Source organism: Acipenser ruthenus, chromosome 26, assembly GCF_902713425.1.
Source record: "Acipenser ruthenus chromosome 26, fAciRut3.2 maternal haplotype, whole genome shotgun sequence".
Classification (NCBI taxonomy): Eukaryota; Metazoa; Chordata; class Actinopteri; order Acipenseriformes; family Acipenseridae; genus Acipenser; species Acipenser ruthenus.
Window position 1 is genome coordinate 19,089,196 of NC_081214.1, and position 23,285 is coordinate 19,112,480.

Below are 23,285 nucleotides of genomic sequence, written 5' to 3' on the forward strand. Positions count from 1 at the left end.
GTCCTACGGTTAGAGGAGCAAGATCTGATTCCACTGGGAGCATTGCACTGGCTCAGGGTTAGAGAAGCAAAAAACAGTATTGACTGTGTTACAGCCGACCTTACTGACCAGACATCCTCTGTATAGAGTCAATTGGCCCACTGCTTTTCACTTCTCAGCTCTTTTAGGGATTGCTGCAGTGAGCACAATAATTGGATAGCATAAGTTGGGGAGATAAATGGGGGCACACTAACTTTGTAACAACATTCCTGTGGAGAGACCTAACCACCTGGTCTTCAAGTACAATGTAGTAGCACTACAATGACAAACCAATGGTTCAGTGCTATGGTAACAAAAGGGCAGCTACAATGGCATGAGTCATTGATGGAATGGTGCCACAATGATAGCATTTTCATATTTTGACATGCCAGTTGCATGGCAATGGTGCTATTGTATCAGGACCACAATATTTGTTTCAAATCCTTTGTGTGGTTTTCCCAATAGTATTTGTCAAGCTTTCCTGTAAAGAGATATTGTCTGTGCTTCGCTGCCTTTCTTCTGTATTCATCTCCACAAGACATGGCGCCCGTTGCAGTTCACTAATCCAGGGGATGGTTTTGGCAGACAGCACCAAAGGAAACCTTGTGGTAGTCAGCAGGGCAGGCTGAAGGCTTTTCTTGTAATACTGCTTGACACAGCCATGTTTTCTTTAGTAGAAACTAAAGAGACTTTATTTTAGTTGATCTTGTTTTGAATGAATCTTTCAATTCTGTTGCTAATTCATCCATAACTTAATAATAGAAAGTCAGAAACAACCTTTGAGTGTGCTAACTCAACACTATTGAATAATAACTTGAGCTCCATCACTCAATCTGGGCGTTAGTCTAGCTGACTAATTTCAAAGTCACGAGCAGCCCAAAATCGTTTAGTTATTAGATGAGAGACTCAATTGTTTCATACATCGTGTCATCTACTGTTCTGTCCTTCTCTCTCTTGCTCGTTGACATTTCGCCTGGAGCCGACTGTCCCAGGAACATCCATGAATATAGAATTCAAAGTTCTATTAGTACAGCTACGGATGAAAGACATCCCAAAGATCTGCTATTCTGTGCTTCTGAATCCACAGAACATCAGAGGGCTTTGTCCTTCCAGTACCAGTAACATGATGTGTTACTGAGCAAGTGACAAGGACTTGCCAGAACGCACTATAACATAGGAGAAGTCTGTTAAAATACACTCACACATCACTGTACTAAAACCAACCTCCTTCCTGCTTCCATCCTTCTATCACTCTCAGTATCTTTCTCTCTCTCTCTCTCTCTGCATTGATCAAACACATCCCCACCTATTTGTGGTTCCAAACAGCTTTATTCTGCAGTCTGCTTCACTCTGAAGAAATCCCATTGACATGACATCATCACTTCATAGACGAGATTGTCCAATCTGTAGTCTTTGAATTTTGATACACTTTCACTGGATTAATCCCATACTATTTGGCACTGGGATCTCAACTTCCTTGATTTTACTGTATCTTTTGAACATGACTATTTGCAGATCGCAACAAGTGCCAAGCATGTTTGAACTAGTTGTGTTGGGTGTTCTAGTTAAAAGCACGCAATAGTCTTGTTAATATTTCAAAAAGAGTAATAGTGTTTTATTTGTATTTATTTATTGTGTTTATTTATCAGGAACACGTACAATAAAACATAAGTGTCACTTGCATGACCCAAGATGCATTTCCAGCCAGAAATGCTTCTGAAAGAGTTCTCAAGGCTGATTTACTGAAGTGAACTGGGGAAGCGTATTAATGTTGCACAGGTTTTAATGCATAGTGCTTCAGAGCTTCCCAACCTCACTTCAGATAACCAGCCTTGGTGAGTCTTTTCAGAAGCAATCCTGCTGGAATAGCTGGTACGCATGGTAAGCAGTGCACACATATTGGGTTATTAAAATGGTAAGAAATTAAATATTAGGAAAAGGTAGATGAAAGTATCCCTTTAAGGAACAAGGGACGAGTTCTCCTTTGTATCAAATCCTTGGCTTCTCTTGAGTCTGCCTATAATGGTGCCCACTGCCAAATCTATTTGTGGTTTTGTCACTACTGCTATCTGAAAGTCATGTCTAGACCACCAAACCAATTTCTTAGCCAGATTCAGCCTACTGTATGTGAAAAGCCAGTACTAATAGTTTTATATGTGGACTGACAGAGGTTTGCAGAGAAGGCATGACCCAGCTTCCCGCTGCTTGAGAAGAGCGTAACAATGCCAGGGTTCCTACATAGCAAAACATTCAGGCAGAATTAGTAAAGAAAACAGCAGGACTACAGAGGGTTACAGTGAGACCCAATAGCCACATGTTCCTGAGTTTAGGTTACTATGTGTGTCCAGGTTACCTGACTGCAGCAGACAGCAGGGATTGACCTTGTATCTTTTAGGGAGCCAGGGAGCTCTGTCCAGTAGAGAATGGCTTTAAATTACAGATTGAAAATCACATTCACTTATACAAATATAACATTCCTAACAGAAAAGTATGTAAAATACCATTAGGATACCATCATAATATCAGTGTATACCCCCATCAGAACCAGAAGCAGCCTACATCATTACAATGCCAACACAAACAGTATCCTCATACGGTAACACACTTGTGCCAAAGTGCTACAATGGATCCCCAGTATGTACACCATTGTGAAGCCACTGGGATGTCAAAATATATAGCAGTGCTGTTCCATTCAAAAATATCTTTACAGCAGCCTTTGCCCTCAGCACAGATCTATTACAATGCCAAAGTGATATAGATTCAAAAAGCATTCAAGATAATTCTGTATTTAAACCAAGTATGACACCAGATAAATATAATATTGCAGTTATAAAAATGCAAACATAATCCAGACTTACTTTGCTGAAAGAATGCTTCTTGCTAAATAACCCACTTTATTCTAAAAATGCAGCAATTACAAATAATTAACAAAGACTATAATGAATGCATTATGAATCCAACCCCCACCCCCACCCCCCAAAACAAGGAAAAACAAAACTGGACCCATATCTGGTACAGGATACTATAAATATACTAGGAGGAGATTACAAACACCACAACTGTAGTCGGCTACTCTCTTTGCACACTTTATACATTGGAGCAGTTCAGCAAAGCAAGCTTATCACAGTATTACTCTAGACAAATATATACTTGTTATAAAAATATATTGTAAAATGTCATTTGATTCAGAGATGCTCGATTAAAATAGCACCAAAAACAACCATTAAAATACATGTGATTGAAGAAACACTGAAACAGGAGATTCACAAACTAAATAAAACCTTTTAAAAAAAAGTCATTTAAGATCAATTGTTTTTTGTTGCAACAAAATACCATTGAGTACCGATCTGGGTATCACACATGAGAGTACTGTATTTCAATTGAGGGGTCGGGTGACATCATACATAGTGACACTAAAGGTCAGTTAGTGTGGGCACTTCATTTTAACCCTGAGATTGAATTACTGCTGACTTCCATTTTCTTTGCCACCTGCTTTGGTTTATATTGAGCCAAATCTTCAGTTCCTAGATTGACCCAATTTTCTGAAATAAGAAAAAAAAACAAAAAAAACATTATGTGAATTAAAACTAACAACACATCTCTCAGTTGCAGATAGAGCTAGGTGATTTTTTATTTTTTTTTTAATTGCTAGTGTTATAGCAATTAATTTTCACTTCAGAAAACATTGGACTGGTGGTAAATGCTATGAGCATATTAATTACTTCCAATATAATATGTTGGTGAAATATCACCTTGCATTATATTTAATTAAACAAAGTGGCTTAAGAATGAAGGGTATGGACCTAAAAGTAGCAAACTTCATAATTAAAAAATAAAATAAAATAGAACTTACCAAGTACTTGCAATAATCAATCAGTTCTAGATTTGTGACCTTTTAAAGCTTAGGCAGAGAGCAGATAAGCACAGTGAATTACACAATCGGTTGCTATTTCCCTGCAATTTAACTATAACATAATATAGGAAGCATGAATTATGGGTTCTGGGGGGTTTGGCTTTTCACTGTTAGCTATGAAATCTTGAACTATGAACTAATGCCATCTTAAAGAAAATAAACACAGATTATAATTTAAATAAACAAAGTTACCATGCCATCTAACCAAAAGCTTCCAGAAAGGTATGTGAATCATAAAGGTATTCCTGGTTAGGTTGTGCGTGTGTTTGTGTATTTTATTTTTAAGGTGCTGTGTATACAAACAAGCATATAACGACTGTCCCTTGGCCTTATAAATAATAAAAAAAAATCATTCTGGAAACGACTGCCAATTTACGCTCACAATTGTCTTTTGTTAAAATCAATGAGAATTGTATGGCAGCAAATCTTGTGTTTATTTTTTGTAATTTAATCCAATCATCCATCCATCACAACACTTTTTTTTTTTTTTTTTAAATCTATCGACGTAAACTGATTCCCAGCAAGTTGAGTAACAAAGCAATTGAAGCGCCTGTCCCTTTAAATCATACGTGCCCGCGCACGCGCGGCCCAGAAGCCGCTGGAAAGTTGGTGAAGAAGTTTGAAAAGTTTATGCGGGGCTCAGTCTGAAAGAGACGACCGACAATGTTAGCAGCCCAGTAAAGGACCTGGTGGGATTTCATATTATTATTGGGAATAAACTGGGATGCAACTGCAAAAACAAAAAAACAAAAAAGCAAATAAACAAAGAATGTAAGTATTTACTCTTGTATTTATTATTTTTTTTAAGTTTTAGTGGCAATGCATTCAGTGTATATATGAAGATTTAGCTGCAACATGGATTTTGAACAAATGAAAACAAACAAACAAACAAACAAAGGAAACGCACTGAGTATATCAATAGAATGTTGTTGCTTCCAATGTTTTTAAATATATACATGTTATTTGTATATATTTTAAACAAGAACATTTTGTAAACTAAAAGTGATTTTTTTTGTGTGTCGATGGCAGGTGCCGACTTCTGGGATTGAAGTAAAATCACGAAATCAGTCTATTTAATCTTTAACATTTAGTTTCCTAGAAAGAGTTATTTCATATATGCACATCATAGATCTGGTGTGTTGTACCGTATGCAACTGTATACATGTGCAGAGGTTATGTACTGTATTTTTTGTGTTCGGTACGATCGATGTTGAGAAGAGGTACACATATTAACGCAGTGTGTTAACTCGCAGTGGGACGGGGTAGGTAGCTGGCGCTCTATCGACAGCTAGACAGTTGAACGTCATGGTAGATCCAGAGGACTTTAAAAGTCTGAGTGAGGTACTTTAGTACTAGTAGAGGTTTTGTGAATACGTATCTGCAAACAGGATAATGTCTAAATCCATTCACCTTGACGGACCCATGTCATGTTGTATAACATCCATACAACCGAGTTTTGAATAATGCTAAAAATACTAAGTGACCACAACCGAAACCCCAGTATTCGAACCCATATTACATAGACGTTTGATTGATCGGATTTAAAAATAATAATAATAATTTAGGCGTAATTGTTTTGTGTATTGCTCCGCTTCGTCGTGAAATAGCGTTCTCTGTTGTCGAAGAAGGCAACCGGAGCCTTCAGTTAAGAGCCTGTTCAAATGGGAAAATGAAAAGGTGTTTGCAAAGGTTTAGCCACCTGGTGAAGGTGTTGTATACGCGATGCGCTGCAAAGTTAACCGGTGTTGCTATTTGGATAGGTTCAATAAAGGGAACCCCTTAAGTAGACAGTTAAAAAGAAACCGATTGATATTGCTTTGTTAAAGATGGTTTACGTCTCATATGTCTATCAGTTTAAGCACTAGTTTCGGTTAATGTTTGTCAAATTTGCTTTTGTCCCTTGAACTTGTTTTCATCAATTATGTGTTCAATATCCAATGAAATGGCCTTTTGTTTCTGTATGTGTGTTTGTGTGTGGCTACTAGTCAAACGTATGTACAGTACAGTATGAGCAAGTTTGAGTGCGTATTAAATTGTGTGCTGGCCCACAGTAATTAATACGCTTTGCATTGGCAGCTGTATGCTCTACTGAGACCTGAAAAGCCGTTTATTGCATAATGAGAAATTAGTAAGCCAAGTGGTGGAGTTTGTGTGTTAAAAATATAATATTCTGAAACCTGATCCGTACAAGTTTGTTTAGTTTTGAGTATTTCTTTTTGTTTGACCTGACAGGAAAGTACCAGACATTACCCTGTGAGGGTGCTTTCCTCATGTATTAGGTTGACTGTAAACTGGCAGGCTTTTAACATTGAACAATTCTGCAATCATTTTCAGTTTTAGACTAAAATTGAATTCTTGACTTAAGTATACATTCCAAAATTACGTGCACTATAAATGATTAGAAACCAGGCTTGGTTGACAGTCCTGTTGTTGTACAGTCCCAGTGGTTCATTTTAGATTGTAGTAGAAGCCTCCTTCCCTTCCCTTTCCTAGAACCTTTGACTCTCTGCTTTCACCTGTGAGCCAAATAGACACGTGCCTTCTGTACTGCAGCTGCAAGTAGGAGGTTATAAAATGACTTCATCAAAGAAAAAGCATAATGAATATGAACCTTTTTAAATAGTGGTGTCTGGTGTTCAGATAGCATTTGTACATACTTTTAATTGAATGTTCATCTTGTATGGAAAATGGTATCATGTAAGTCCACCAACAAAGCAGAGGTCTCAGTGTGCGCATGGCAGCAAGGTTAGGATTGTTTTTTTCATGGGTACAAAAAAAACGGTTAGCAATTGACACTCTGAGTCACTAAGTGCCTTGTTTTTGTTTCAACTTGGACCTGGAAGAAAGCGTAAGCTTGGTTAACTAACTGACACCTTTCTGTGATGCAATAAAACACAACTATCGCTTCAAACCAGAGCAGGCAGTTAAAATCAGTCCCAGATCTCTGAGCACCGAGCTCCAGTTTGTCTGCTCTGTCTGTCTGGACTGTGTTCACCTTGTCATTTATACAGTGTTTTGTATTAGTGTTGTCTTGTTCAAAGAGGCACTTGGAATGTTTCAGTCTTTTTTCTTTCTTTTACTTTGAAAAGTTGTGATTAAGGCTAAGAGATTAAGTTTTTAATTAGGTTTGTGTGGGTTTTGCCTGAGCAGAGCATGAAATACTAAAGCTGTAATTAGAGGCTGTGAAGCTGAAACAGGCAGGCCAAAACCACAAGCTACAACAGAACATTTAAGATTATTTGTAATGTTGAATGCTGTTATTCCCACCACAAATATGTAATTTCCCAATACCAATATGGTATTTGCATATATCTCCTATTAAATGCCACAGGGTACAAGGATTGAAGTATAAAATAGTGTTCTTTTTCCACAGAGAGGGATGCAGAATAATTGGTGAACAGAGAGAGAAAGACTAAGCCACTACAATGAGACCATGAGAGGTCTTCCTTCGCACAATGCTGATTAACTTGAACGTTGGAGCCAAGGAAAACCGCTTCCATGGAGTCTCTGCTACGATGCACGAGAAGAGCCCGGCTCTGACGGATATTACGGTCAAACCAATGGAAACGCAGCCCGTTCCTGCAGCACTGTTGGAATGCCCCACTCCGCCACCTCCCCCTCCTCCTCCTCCTCCTCCTCCTCCACCCCCACCCCCTCTCGCCCCCCCTCCCCCTCCGCCTCCCGCTTTCGGCGCCCCATTCTCCCGCCAGGTTGTTACCCGGAGGTCCAAGCTGAGGAATTTTAACTGGGACGCTATTCCCAAGGATCAGATTTTGGGGAAGAACAGCGTGTGGAGCGATGTGCAGAGCGATGACTTTCAGATCGACACCACCAGCATGGAGGAGCTGTTTGGGAGGAAGGAGAGTGCGTCACCGACTGGGACGAACGTCAGCCGCAGGAGCCTGCGCTGCAGCTCGCCCATGGATACCAACAGTGACAAGGTGAGCTACTTGGCTCCGGCTACTGTGGTAAACTAAAACCTGTTGCTTTTTACCCAGTGTCCTCTGAATCAAGGTGTGCAAAGTTTACCATTTCATTTCAGACCCAACCTTGTTTTAATTAACTGAACCAATTAAATTGAACCTCCATCTAGGTCCCAAACGACAGTCTACACTCGTATATCCCACTCAGTTGTCCATCACGCCCATTGTTTTTGCAAGGCACTATATCTATTCAAATACTATCGCACATTTAACCACCACTAAAACTCAACGGATAGTCTATAGACTGTAGTTCATTATTACAGCCAGAGTGAAATGACCCTCCAGGAACAAACTTGCCAACATGTACTCTCACTCGAGGGAATGGTTCCCATACATGCACATAGTATAGTTTCACCGGTTGTATCTCATTGGCACCGGGGGGTTCGAATGGCAGCTGCTTCGAGGTCATGGTGTGGGGATGTAAATCAAAATATGAAATGGTGTGGGGTGGAGCAGGCATTTAACCACAGATTTCAGAATTGGCTTGATTAATATCGCAATATACTACTTGAAACCTGCCTTCAGTATTTTCAGGAAGAGTTTTGTTTTAGCCCCACCTTCCAGTGAGAGAGGGTTATTAGTTTGTAGGGTTATTAGTTAGTCTGTTGAGGTAGTAATTGGCTCTTTCAAATCCCGGTATTAAAATCAACATTTCATTTAGTTTCAGTTTTCTGGGAGCGAGACGGAATTGGCTCAAAGATTTGTTGTCAAGCGAGCTGAGACTAGACTGTCCCCTTCCCTTCAGTTGCCTGACATCTCCAATTAATCTGACTTCGAGTCCGCTTTGCACAATGGATTTAAACAAACAAATACGTTGGGGTATTTGTTTGCTTAACGCTTATCCTGTATTGACAAGAACATGTTCTAATGAAAGAGCAGAAGTCAAATCACAAGGAAGTTTTTTTTTATTTTTTTATTAAACTACCTGCCTCTTATTTCTTCTCAGAAAAATAAACTTTACTTGAATTGTCTTTTGTTTCTGTGCCAAGCTTGTCAGTGCTTGAAGGATGTGGTAGACAATGCCTGCTCATTTGTGTTCTGTGTGTGTTTCACTACATTGCATGTTCTTTGTAATGAATTGCAGGTGTCTCTGTTGGATGCAAAGAGGAGCATGAATGTGGGGATATTTCTAAGGCAGTTTAAAAGGTAAGGGCTGCTAACTCCATGGCTATCTCAGTAGTTTGAGTCGTACACGTAGCAATAGTATTATTGCATGCCTTGTGTGTCCTTGGTACTTTTGAACCATTCTAACTTCTGTCTACATTGTATGAAAGGTTAATGCTCATTGTGGAAAAAGGTTACAGGTGACCTTTAAAGGGATTTTGTAATTACACAGGAGTTATCAAGTACTTGCACTGGTGTCTTTAATTTAAATGCTACAGTTAAGTTTAATGCATCCATCACAGATGTAAAGGCCACCTGGCAGGCAGGCAGACACTCCCCAAGGCTTTTATACAGTGGCAGATTGTGCTTGTGTTATAGAAATTGGGGGGACTTGGATTAGCCGGCTCAGTTGTGTTTGAAAACAGACTGCCTTGGCATTAATGGAGTAAATAAGTTTGAAGCTTCTGTACACAAGCCTTGTTATTTTTACACATCGTGGTTGGAGTCGTTTCGGGTCCACTTGAATGTTGCTCCCTGTACACTTTGCATTGTTTTCTTTTTAGATTTGTATCCAGCTGTGCCCTTCCCTACAGTTACAGTATATGCTCTTTTTGAAGGATGTGGTAAACGCCACACTTCCTCACCACCATTTTGTCTTTTGAATGTCCTATTGCTGTGGGATTGTGGGCTTGTAATATGTTCAATAGCTGTGATTTCAGTGATACAGAAGTGAGCTACAGTTAAAGTGGGTTGTGAAATGAAAGACATGCATATAAAAACAAACAAAGCATACAGAATTGTGTTTTAATGCAGAAGGCAATAAAAAGTAATAGTGAGAATGTAGTCAATGGCTGAGACTTTTTTTTAATGACATTTACTTTGTCTCTCTTGCTTTACTTTTATTCTGAAGGTCAAGCTGTTATACGTATGTAATCTCTGGGTTCCCCTGACTCACTACATGGCTCTATTTATCAAAATCAAAGTGTACCACCATGAGGCATGACTGTTCAGGGTCTTTGATGTTAGCACGCAGAAGGCCCACTAAACCAAATGAACTGTAATACTATAAAAACACACAATAACTTTGATTAGTCACCCCCTCCCCCCTCCCCCCACACACACTCACACACACACACTCTCCAAGCAGCTCCAGGACATTAATATCACAGACTCTGATGTGTGACCCCTCACACTCAGTCAATTTGCTGAGTAATTTCTACATCACCACCCATTCACTTGTTCACTGTTTGTTCTCTCTGACACATGGGTGTTGCATGCAGTAACCTGGCTGCAGTCAGGCTCATGCAAACTAGAATGCACGCAATGCTGAAACCTGGAGCAAGAGCTTGGATTTCCTTTATAAAAAAAATTAATAAATAAAATAAAATACTACAGCGATAACCAAAGAAGTGACTCTGTTCAATAAGGGGGCTGTGATTTTCTGTTGCTAGAACTAACAAGTACGTTGGTAACATACAATCCCTGATGCGGCTCTAAGTTCAGTATTAGAGCAGGAGATTACAGGTAGAATATTGTGCTTTGAATTCTAGGAAAGCGTTTGTTGCTCAATAATTCCAGTTACGTCTTGTGCCTCATTGAAAAGGGCTCTAATCTTTCTCCCTTTGTTCTGCTACCCAGCTTCTGATTAGTGTGACCCGCGACTTTCTCAATGTTTAACATGTTTATTCTTTCAGGGCGGTGACCGATATTATCGAGGACATCAGACAAGGAGTCAGCCAGTCTTATGGCTCTGAGAAAATGACTGAACTCTGCAAACTGCTGCCAGAGAGTGAAGAGGTACGGTTTCCATTCCTTTCTTTTTTTTTTTTAATGGAATGAGTCCAAATGTGGCAATTTGGGCAATGTTCCCAGTGCAGTTTGGGTATCACAAATATGGATGACTTTTATTATACATGGTGCAAATGACCTCCTTCGGACCACATGGCTGCAGCATTTAATTCTGGACTACCCAGTGCTGCCTCTATAAGGTAGTCCAAGACTAGTGGTAATCCGGGTCTGTGAAACCTTACATGGCTTGCAATCACTGACTTTTATGCATGTCCTTGTTGGAAGTCTGCTTCAGTCATATATGGCAGGACTTGTTAGATGGCTGGTGAGTCTGTATTCAAGACTTTTACGAAGAGCAGTCTCAAAAGTAATGTCCATTTAGAAGTACAGACTCTTCATATTTACATTCCTAACTGCTCTTTGGAGGCATTGATCAATACTGGTGACATATCCCTCCAGATGAGAATCCTAAAATAAATGTTCAAATTGGTGACCCTGTGTTCCAACACAAGAACATTGACTGGAGTATTTGCCTGTGTCATGTGCCTTGATTTACACCATACCCACATAGTCTCGAACAAAGGAACTTCTCTCAAACAAACATTGTGTTTGAGGGATAAGATTCAGCAGTGTGGAGAACAGTATCCCTCCCAAACACACACTATCTTACCCTGGTCCTTGCATGCACTGCATAAACTCTGATTTGCTCAGTCAAGATACAAAAGACCATTCTATGGTAGCACAGATTGCTGCTTTGTGTGTGTTCCACTGCGAGGCGTTGACTGTGGGTCCCTTTCTGTCCCCATGCAGGTGAAACGTTTGAAGTCTTTCCAAGGAGATCGCAGCAAGCTGGGGGAGGCTGACCTTTTCATGGTGTTGATTGTGGAAGTGCCCAGGTGAGCCATTGTACTGATTGATACTCTAGGGCAGTGGTACTCAACTCTGGCCCTCAAGATCCAATCTAGTCCAGTTTTTAACTCCAAGCAGGTTCTAATGTAGTTAATTGAAGCTGCTAAGAGGCAATTAACTAATTTGGAATAAAGACCCAGACTGGAATGGATCTTGAGGGCCAGAGTTGAGTACCACTGCTCTAGGGTAAAGCTGTACATTTTAAATGGGAAGCAGTAATCCAAATCCTAAATATTAAGTTCCTTAAAGGTGTGTTCTTCAACATGTTCTAGTCTGACTAGGTTCTATTGAAAGTACAGTTTCAGTGCATCAGGTAGTGCATTAATAACCAATAGTTAATAAGTGACATTGAACTGCATTTGAAGAGTGACGTTTACATCATGAAGAGTACATCCTGCTTCCTCCAAACCTGCTTGTCCCATTGCAGGGGCAGGGCTGATGAGACGTCCAGGGTGACCCCTGGCCTGTATGCGCTGTGTGACCTCTAACCTGCCTAGCCTGTGAAAAACCAATTAAATTAACATAAACAGTGACACGCTGGCTGATTCAGCAGCATTGCTTGACTGCACTCCTCCAGTCTAATAAAGCTGATGCTGCTTTTGGCAAACCACCCTCCTCCCACACAGTGTGTACACTCATTAAGATGTTGTCTGATGCATACTTGACATGGTGCTGAGTTGCAGAATTTTTAATTCTATTTTCACTTTCAATGTAACTCTTTCAATGCTGAAGCTCTGTATGTAGTTCTGGAGAAGATAACCACACTGAAAACTCAAAGCAGTGGGCCAGTAAACTAATATAATATACTAATACATACTGTATCTCTTGGCCCATTTCTTTTAATTTTCAGCTTAAGACACTGCAGCTATTTAGTTATCCTAAGGTAGTCTTTCTGTAAAGTTACTTGGTGCTGATTGAGGGATTCAAGCCAAAACCCTTATATAGGGGTAGAAAATAAAAGGAATATAAATATTCAGGCCTTTTAACCTGGAGTCCCTAGTGGTTATGGGTTAAACATCCCAGATACATTATATTTGCAAATATACTTTAATAAATGATGCAACTACTAAGTGGGAATACAAAAACACTTGCTAAGAACTACGAAAATCCTGTTTGCTATCAACAACACTCACTATTCCTGGATGTTTCTCTGGGGCAAAACATGTTGCTAATATAAGGTTTTATTATCATAGTTTTCAGCTGCGTCTGGAAGCCATGATCTTAAAGGAGGAATTTGAGCCTCATGTGACCTCGCTGTGTTCCGCAGCCCGCACGCTCAAGCAAGCAGCTCAGGGTAAGGCAGGGAGTCTGGGGATGGGATACTCTGGACTAAAGGGTGAATAATTACATAATCGTGTTGTGTGGTCCAGTGGTTAAAGAAAAGGGCTTGTAACCAGGAGGTCCCCGGTTCAAATCCCACCTCAGCCACTGACTCACTGTGTGACCCTGAGCAAGTCACTTAACCTCCTTGTGCTCCGTCTTTAGGGTGAGATGTAGTTGTAAGTGACTCTGCAGCTGATGCATAGTTCACACACCCTAGTCTCTAAGTCGCCTTGGATAAAGGCGTCTGCTAAATAAACAAATAATAATAATACTTAAACTTGTTTGTCAGGAGCGAAGCACAGCATACAAATGATCATTTAAGCTTGTAAATCTGCCCCTACATGTAACATTTGGAGGGAATGGTCCCACTGTAATAATTGTATAGTGCAGTTGAACTCTTCTCTGTCTATTGTGCCAGTTTCTGTAACCGAGCTGGCCTTAAATTTTTTAATGTTGTCTTTGTGTCTTTTTATTGAGCAGCCATTATGTGGCAGGAGTTAATAGTTTTTTTCTGACCTTGGAATTGAGCTATTATTATTATTATTATTATTATTATTATTATTATTTATTTCTTAGCAGACGCCCTTATCCAGGGCGACTTACAATCGTAAGCAAATACATTTCAAGTGTTACAATACTTGAAATGTAGCTAGCCCTGAAATGTGAGTGACTGGACGGGACTCTGCACTAAAAATGCTGTAAAGGCTTAATGGTAGTTCAACCTTTTTTTCACTTTTGTTACAGAGGTCTTGAACTGTCCGGAGCTTCACACAATTCTACGACTTGTGTTGAAGGCAGGAAACTACATGAATGCTGTAAGTATCTCAGTTAATGCTGTGTGTGTGTGTGCGTGTGTGTGTGAAACTAGGTTGGGTGAAGATTTAGTCTGTAGCCTTAACTAATATATACGATTATCAGGTTTGTTTTTGTTTGGATATAACTAGCAGGTCTTATAATAAATCAATACAAGTAAACAAATCAAGCAGACAAAAGTTTCTTATGCCCTCATCAGTGTAATATTACACAGATTACGTTGTTGGCCTCAGTTACACAGTTTAACCTTTTATAAGTCTACCTGTTACACCCAAATCATTGTACCTTTTGAAACAGAGTGCTTATGAATGAAGTGTCTTTCTAATTATCCAGGGAGGATACGCTGGCAACGCTGCTGGATTTCGAATTGCATCTCTGCTGAAACTTGCCGACACAAAAGCCAACAAACCGGGGATGAATCTCCTGCACTTTGTAGCCATGGTAAGCAAAGAATGTGCTCTGTGCTGGCTGTTCCCAAGAGCAAGCCCATTTTATGATGGCCCAGTCTTCATCAGACACTCCCTACAAACCCCAGCTCAGCTCTGTAAAGAGGACACTTTGGGCCCCCTGGTATAGTTCCTGCATTGTGGTGCAGATAAAGTGTTCTCCTAAAGCAGTTCTGATTCTTTGAATCTAAACCACTGTCTTTACTGTATGTACTGGCATGTGTTAATAACTACCACAAACTGTATAGAACCAAAAAACGGCTTGTCAGGACAGGTTCCTCCATCACTCGTCCTTTTAGTTTCTCTGAAAATCTGCCTTTACACTTGCTTCTCAATGCATTTTGATTTTATAAAACCCTACAATACAGCAAAAGACCCCCTTTTTCATCTTTTTTTTTTTTTTTGGACAATGACTGATGACATTTAACATTCCTCTTCGTGACACAGAGGGATGCAAGTATTCCTTTCTTTGCCACAAGAGAGGAATATGCAGCTTCAAAGTTGAATTTGAGTTGTGAAAACGTCTTCTAGTGTGACTTGTATAGTATAAAGTTACATACCAGATGTGATGCACTTTTGTTTTCCTTTTACACCCTAAAATGTAATAAATAAAACTATGATTTAATGCTTTTTGGCTCTTGACAATGTTTAATTTTAGCTTTCAAATCTTTTAATTTCCCTATATTTTAAAGGCTTTAATATACACCAACCAAAAATAAATAAATAAACTTTATTTATAATCTTTTCCAGGAAGCTCAGAAGAAAGACAAAGTGCTTCTTTCCTTCCCTGACAAATTGAGGCACGTGGGCCCTGCCAATAGGTTGGTTATGATGTTTTACATTGCATGAATATATTGGAATTGATACTGGTCTTTTTTTCCTTGTTTGTGTTTGGACTGGTTGCTAAGTGGATTCTCTGTTTTGTCGTGCCTCAGGTTATCAGAAGACTCGGTCGTGGAGGAGCTGTGCCGGTTACAGCGCCGAGTGGATGGGTTGCGGAACAACCTGCAGAGTGAGGCCGAGCTGGGGGCTCAGACACAACCCTTTTTGCAGGTAAATATGGAGACTCTCTGTTATGCCAGAAGTACTCAAGATAGATTTATTTTACCAGCAGGAATTTCTCAAAATACAGTCGTCACAGTACAAAATGGTACTGAATCTAGATGTTGAACTCTAATCATTCTCAAACTGAAACGCTAGAGGCGGAGCACATGCCTAGCCTTATAAATCTGTATTATGGAATGGTCAATTACAAAGTACAGACAAGTTCCAGAGTAAGCCAGTTGCAATTTAGACACCCTGATGTCTTTAACAGTTCATTCTGAAACTTAATCAGAATTAACATAGATAAACAAGCAATGGTGCAGTTTTAACTGGAGAATATCATTTTTCCAATGTGTACGAACCAAAAATAAGAAATATATATTAAAGGTTTCATAATTCTTTTGTGGATTCATTTTTGTGCCAGTTTGAGAAACCACGGTTGCTAATGGGTTATGTGACGTGTAAGTGTGTGGATTAATTTATTGAAGTGCCAGCGAGCTATGCAGCTGTGAGATTCAGCCGATTAACTTCTCTCTCTCTCTCAGGCTGCAGAGTCGAGGCTCTTGCAGGCTCAGGGGGAAGTGGAGGACATGAGGCTGGCCAGTCAGCGCCTGGTTGAGTTCTTCTGTGAGGATGGCGACACGTTCAAGCTTGAGGAAGCCTGCAAGGTCTTCCAGAGCTTCTGTGAAAAATTCATTAAAGCTATTCAGGTGGGTGTCAGACACAGATTTGCATAAATGAAATACCTGCTTTCTTGGCAATACTTGGCAATACTTTTGCTGAGGCATGTGCAATTAATTTGCTTACTAGAGACAACAATGTCTAGGCATGTTAATGGAGTGTTTTCACAGGCTTTGAGGGATTTTTGACTAGTCTCTTTAATTGTTCAGGAGAACTGGGAGCGGGAGCTGCAGGAGTTGAGACGGGTGCAGCGACAGGAAAGGGAGGAGGAGGGTTTAGAGAAGCGGCGCTCAATCGCCACCTGCTCAACGCCGGAGGTGGGGTTGGGGTGGACCGCCTCGGATGACGACCTAGAGCTAACACTGGAGAGGAACCTGCGCAACTCATGGAACAGGCGAAGCTTCCGCCGCAGAGAGCCCCGTCCCCAGCTGAGCATTCTGGCCAATGAAGACTCAAGTAAGAGGCTATACTCCCCGGAGAAGACAACAGTGGAGAACAAGGAGTTTATTCAGGAAGACTGCCCTGCTCAGAGCGCCCAACTCATGCGGCAGGTAACAGAAAGGGTCCTGAGCCAACAGATGAGCCTCAGCGCCTCTGGACAGGGCAAAGCAGCCGCTGCGGCAGTGCCTGTCCCAAAACCAGTGGAGGAAGGACTGCAGGAGTGTGTGCATCTGCTACCCGAGTACCCCAAAGTGGGAGAGTCACTGGAGTGCCACATGCTGGTGAGAGGGCTGAAGTCGTATGACAACATGACCTCGGCGGTACAGAAGCCCAGCCATTGCTCTAAATGGCGTCGGGAATCAACAGCGATGCAAAGAGAGGCGATGGAGAGCGAGAGGAAGGGAAATGTGAGGACAATGAGGGAAAGTAAGAGTTTGAAGGTTTGCGGAAGTGAAACTAGGGAGCGAGGAGGAGCAACTGCAGTGTTTCAGCAGAAGGAATTGGAAGTGAGTAAACACAAAGACTCTGTAAAAGACGGGACTAAAATGAATGAGGCTGGCACTGTGCCGAAGAGATATCACTCTTTGAAAGAGCGGAGCACAGCCCTCATGGGCTCTCTGAGGCAGAAGGGAATTAAGCTGGAGGAGCCGGTGCCTGCTTCGCCACGAGACTCAAAGCTGCCATTATTCCCCCGTGGTGGATTGCGCAGTACTATGCCGCACAGGCCAGCTGTGTCGGCCTCTCAGGACGTCAAACGTCCCGGCAGCTTCAGGGAAAAACAGAATGTTCCCAATATCACCCCCGAACCCAAAACCAAATCCCTGAGGCGCCCTGCTGAAAAAAATAAACTGGAGAAGGAGAAGTCGATTGTGTCTCCAACAAGCATTTCCCATGCTTCCTCACTGAGAGTTCCCAAGAGAGTCTCCAATGGGCCCGACTCGACTCCTGCAGTTACAGGGAGTGGGCAGCAGAGGCGGTCACCTCAGTCGAATTCTGCCAGCATGAGAACAAGAACTGGAGCAGCTGCTGTGCCAGCCGCCACTAAGATAGTGAAGCACTGTGAGCCCAGCTCGCCCAGTCCGAGGACTGCTGTAGGTCGACCGAGTAAGAGTCCTAAAGGAACAGGCCTGCCCACTTGGAAATGAGAGTGGGATACATTCCTGGGGCAACCACCTTACTTCACTCTCAGCTGGGTCATCACAGGAGACAAGGCAGGAGTAGTTTATCAGGAAGAAGTAATTGATGGATGGAGTGAGTAATCCATGACACTAGGGCCGTACACAGTCAAAAGAGGCGGAGGTTAATGCATTTAAATCCATTATGAACAGTGAGGCTTCAGTCATCTGCAGAAATCAAGCTTGCCTCAATAAGACCCTGGAGATCTAGATTCCTCCTTAGCTCAGGAGTTGGCAGTGACCAGCAAGTTCATGGTGTTGATTGGTTCATCTGTTTTCCATTTTGCAAAATCCTTGGAACAATGTCCTTGCTTTGCACATGTGCAGTTAACCATATTTAAAATGTCCTTCCACATAAATCTAACATTTTCAGTCGAGTTGTCAGAAACCACAGTAAACTACAGCAGTCAATAATTACAAGTTTAATTGAAACTCTGTAAGGTACAAAAAGGTTCAATTTTATTCATTTCTGTATTTAATATTTCTAGTAAAGTGATCAATTTATTTTTCATGAGTTTGTTTAATTTGAATTTATTTTAAGCGTGTACACAACTCAAGTAATCCACTGTCAGACGATGGATTATTTACCCTAATCAACACTTTTCCATTTCCCTTGTGTTGTAAAGATGGCAACAAGTGCACTGCGCTTTAAAATCTGTGCTCGTCATTCTTACTCTCCCCAGATTATTCAATGCACATGTGTGGAGCACTTGCATCATTCCAGGGATCCTTGCGAAAATTATTAACAGATCTAATCAAAGCCATACTCTCACTAGCTTCTACCACTCCAATAAAAGACGAAAGTGCCTTGAGCTTCAAGCTGCTGTTGAATGACAAAAGTCAGTATTGGGTGGTTCTGGCGATCCTAGAATGGCCAATATGATACTGAACTTCAACAAAACCACTTCTTGTGCTGGTGGTACCAGAGAAACTGACTGACAAAAGCTTTAAAACAGCCAACATACCTCAAATGTCCAGGACTCCCAGTGCTGGACACAGGGCAGCGCTGGACAATCATGCTGCAGTCTCGATATGATCACACCACATATCCACTGGGCTGCTGTGTCTAGACCAGAGGTGAGCAACAAGGGCCCTTCCAGTGCAGATCTTTGTTTCATCCAAGTTCCACCCAAGTCCTAATACAAATGGTTCCTATAAAACCTGGAGTGGAATGACCCTATCGCAAACGAGAGTTGTCCTTACCTGTGCTAGAGTATGCCAGTACATATTGAGCAAGTTCTGGTTTTCCCATACTGAACTGTTGTGAAGTCAATCATCTGCTTGTAATAGTACACAGGGTTAGAAGAAGGTCTGCAACAGTAAATGCATGATCATTTATATATAATATCACTCTGTTGTCCTGAAATATAGTTGTCATTTTAATTAATGTACAGTTCTCTGATGTGCCTCAGCCCAATGAGGTGCGTTGGGAATTAAATGTAGTTCTCTTTTGTTTTTGTTTTTGTTCTGACACCAGTATGCAAAGGAATTATTTTTTTAAATGGTGGCAATTATACTGTATCCTCCCCACACACCACTTTTAGTACCACATAAAACAAAGGGATGTAACACAGCCAGCCATTTGAGTATGCGTGATATGAAAAAAAAAAAAAAAAAAACCTTCAGAACAGTTCATCACCAGTCATGCCCAGTGGAAATGTGGAATTCTCTCTAGGGTATCGGTGTACGCATGAGGTGTTTTTCTCCAAAGGTGCTCAATAACACTGAGGGAGGGCTGGATAACGAAACTGACAACTATCTCTTCCCTGTCCGTAGGACTGAGGTCTAGATGAGCAGAATTTTCAAATGTTAAGTTACAAATATATATATATATATATATATATATATATATATATATATATATATATATATATATATATATATATAATTGAAAAAAAAGGGTTGGACGTTTGACCAGTTGGACTGCTAAACAAATGTTATTTGGAGGCATGTGTATCCTGCAGTAATTATCCAACTGTGGCTGTTTGGCGTGAATGGAAGTTACCAAGTATTATTTATTATGAGAATGAAATCTACCTTTTCATCAGAAGGGCCATGAACTAATGGAGGATCTGTTTCACTGAATGAATCTAGATGGAACTTTAACCACCCTCTCTGACAGTACTAGCAGTTTTGGAGGGAATGTCTGCCTCTTCCTGTTCTCAAACCCAACTACCATTATGCTGCTACTACTGGACTTGTGTGCTTTCCAAGGTTCTGTCCAGTTGAACCGGGTTCTGAAATGCACTGAGAGTGAAAGACTCTTTAAAACTAGATGTTTCTGTTACTGTCGTATATCGTTCTGAGAAGAAAAAAAAACACGAAATAATAATGTAAATATAGCCGCGGTTGGCAAGGTTTCGTTGTAAACAAACAACTTTGGACAATGGTTACAGAAAGAACTGTGGTATGTAATACTGTGGACTGGAAAAGAGAGAAATAATGTTTTCTATTTGTGAAAAATTTAATAAATAAATACATTTATATATAATGTTCTAGATTGTGATGTTTGTATATGATGTAATTTTTTTCTGTTGAGGTGTGATGTTCCTCGGCTTGAGGACAAGGTTCATGGGACACTGACCAGCTCCTTTGGGGGGGGGGGGGGAGTAGCTTGGACCATAATGTCTGTCTTTTGTCTGTTATTGAAAGCTGGGGATTGGGCACAAACAGATTGGTTTCCCAGTGTTGACTTTCACAGTAAACCAGTACTGGCTTCTCGGTTAAATGTGTCAACTACTTTTTTTCATTCATGCAGTGCTGTATCCAGTTGCAGTAAAGATGCAGACCTTTTAAACCCACCATGCTTCAGTTCTGTACTCTTCATCTTTACCGTGTCTGGATAAACTGCCACACATGTGCAAAGCAGTCAGGTTATTCCAGGAAATGAATTTCAGGGCTTTGTTCCAAACATGGCTTTCTTTTGTAAATGATTTCATTGAACCAATACATGTGAATCCAGGTCAAGTAGTTCCACTAATTATTTCCGTGGTAAACCAGTGGAGTGGCCTATTCCTGGTGTAGAGACTGCCGGTGTATTTCAGATTATTTTGTGGTTTAGATCTGGATGTAGATTGGCGTCTGGAAAGTCTATTCAGTGTTTGTATTATGTTTTACGGCATTGTGCTTTGATCTTCCAGATTTAATTCTAAGATTCAACTTAAAGAAACTGCTGCAGTAAACAAACCCACAGGTTTTATAGAAGTGCTCAAAAGACATTGTAAACTTTTGTTAGGGAAGCGTTTTGATGCATTATCATTGTCTTCATGCATTCTTTTTAGTAGGTATTTCAATTTATGGATGAAATCCACAAGTTTAACTGAAAAGTCGGTCAATTAAACAGGTGTTTTATGTTGAAGGATTGGCGGCTCAGTTATTTTAAAACAAGGGTATAGTCAGTTTTATACCAGTGGTCTTTCACAGGTTTCTTGCCAGAAGGCACTTGAAATGATGGACAGTTTACAGGTTCCTCTAATGGTTTTTGTTGGCCTGTACTGAGTCTTCAGCCAGAGTAGCTGCTTTACTGTCAATGAAAGTACCGGAAAAAAAATAACGTAACAACCTCCCCCTCCCCTGCTACATTGTCTGTGTCTTGTGGCTGCTTTTTTCATGTAAAGGTACTTGGAACGAGTATTTCCCTCTCTCTCTTTCCTGCTGTAGACTGCAGATATCGTCTGTCTCATCTATTTGTATATCTCTGTCTCAGTAAAGATGCTGTGTGAACTTCATCAGTCTGCTGCACTTTATACAAAAGTATACCTTAAAAACTTCAGTTTTGTATTATTTGGTATATTGTAACATAACTATCTAATTTTTGCAAAAAAAAATAAAAAAAATAAAAATAAAGGTGATTACTATGAACAGTGTATCAGTTTGTGTGTTCTGTTTGCCAAGAAATGGAGTATGGAGGGATTTTGTTTGATTGGCTGAGGTTCTTGTGTTTTTTTTAAAAATTTTTATAATCTTTAACAGACTAAAATAAAAATATTAATTCGGTCTTACTTTTTAATGTAGAGCCCTTTGCTTGAGTTATCCAACATTTTAAATCGTCAGACAACCACTTCCTAAATGTGGTAATTTTATAGTAACTGGTATTAAATCAACTGATCTGGGGAACTGCCTTGTGTTTTCATGCTGTGATTCTCGTACATCTTTTAATATGAGACCAACCTAACAAAGAACACTGCGTTCAGCAATGAACAGTCACGCAAGCACATCCTACAAAGATTGTCTTGTGAATAGTGAACAACGAGCCAGAATGTGTTAAGGGGAGCAAGGGGAATTCAATCCCAGGCCTTCATCAATAACTGTCCCCTTGATCAAGCGCAGCTGCATAATCGTTTCATTTTGTGTGGTGGCGGAGGTAATGATTTTGTACACAGCTGAACCTTTCAATGGTATTTTTATTTATTTTATTTTTAGCTAGACAAACTGTAAACTTTACAGGAAGTGTCAAAGCTCTACAACCTTAGGCAAATAGCAACAAGTTTTTTATTTTAATTTTTACATTCAATATTTGACTAGTATTCTTGTGTCTATAGTGACCTAATAATGTCCACTGTATTCATCCAGTTTCTAAATATGTTCTCTATGCACCAGAATTGTTCAGATTACCCGGTAATCCTAAATGTTTACTATGTTATTCTAGTATGGTTCAGTTGTGTGTTATTTTAGGTCTCTTTTTACAGGGATTTAAACTTTTTTTTTTTTTACACAATTAAAACTATTAAGTATCTAAATAGTGTTTGCTACTGTAGATACTAAATATATGTGGCGCACAACTAATTGAAGATTTTAGTGCTTGTGAAAGGTGAAGTGTAATGCACTGACAACAGTCAGACAGTGCAGACAGGCTCCATCAATTGCCTTTTTATATGCCACCCTTTTCATAGTCTGATAAGGTTAAGTATCCAAACAGCCTCCTCTCCTCTCCCCCTGTTGGGTAGCAGGGTCTCCCTCCCTCCCAGCCAGTCTAGACAAGGTGCTTGGTGCAGTACCTGGAATGCATAATGATGGCCTGCAGTCTTGCTAATCACCAGGTTGGCTTGCTTGGTTTCTGAAGATTCCGATTTATTTTGCTGTAATTTTTTTCATTTCTCCTCTGGTTTTTACACCTGAAGATGGTAATTACAGGAGCACTAAATTTCCGACAGGTTTTCACATGCGAATCGTAACTTATCCCCTCTGCTTAAACCTCCTAGGAATGGAGTTTATAGCCTGTAATAGAGCCAGGCAGTGATTTTCTGTTTGCTTCCATTGAACTGCTGCACCTTAGCTCGGTAGTGATGGGATTTACTGTGCAATGGCCACCTACTTTCTCTGTTTGTCTTTCTTCTTCCTTTCACCCTTGTTTCTTTCCCTCTCATTCCTCCTCTTCTGTGGTGGCACCCAGGACCTTGGAGGGTCACTATAGAAACACAAGAAGTGTCCCTGGAAATTCCTTTGTCTTCCACAATGCGGGAGGGCAAAGGGAGTCTGTCGTTTCTGTGGAAAACTGTGCTTTATGGTGAAGTATGACGCCAGTCCTGCCCTGGAAATGCTGTAAAGTGGTTCCTCTTTGTGTGCATGTAAGATAATCTGTGGTTAAACATCTCTTCCCCTCCTCCCTCAAACCCTTTTTTTAGGACTGCAAATTGAGTGAAAATGA

The 23,285-nt window shown here is 40.4% G+C and overlaps 1 protein-coding gene across 1 annotated transcript; it reads left to right on the top strand.

Annotated features, from left to right (window-relative positions):
- The first annotated feature begins 4,459 nt into the window (after positions 1-4,459).
- Positions 4,460-19,260, top strand: LOC131701678 (FH2 domain-containing protein 1-like). The gene is made up of 12 exons (XM_059001054.1): positions 4,460-4,702; positions 7,305-7,872; positions 8,999-9,060; positions 10,713-10,815; positions 11,617-11,702; positions 12,909-13,009; positions 13,783-13,853; positions 14,185-14,292; positions 15,048-15,118; positions 15,233-15,350; positions 15,887-16,051; positions 16,232-19,260. The coding sequence occupies exons 2-12, from the start codon at positions 7,387-7,389 to the stop codon at positions 17,606-17,608; spliced, it is 2,748 nt and encodes a 915-aa protein (XP_058857037.1). The 5' UTR covers positions 4,460-4,702; positions 7,305-7,386; the 3' UTR covers positions 17,609-19,260.
- Positions 19,261-23,285: the final 4,025 nt, after the last annotated feature.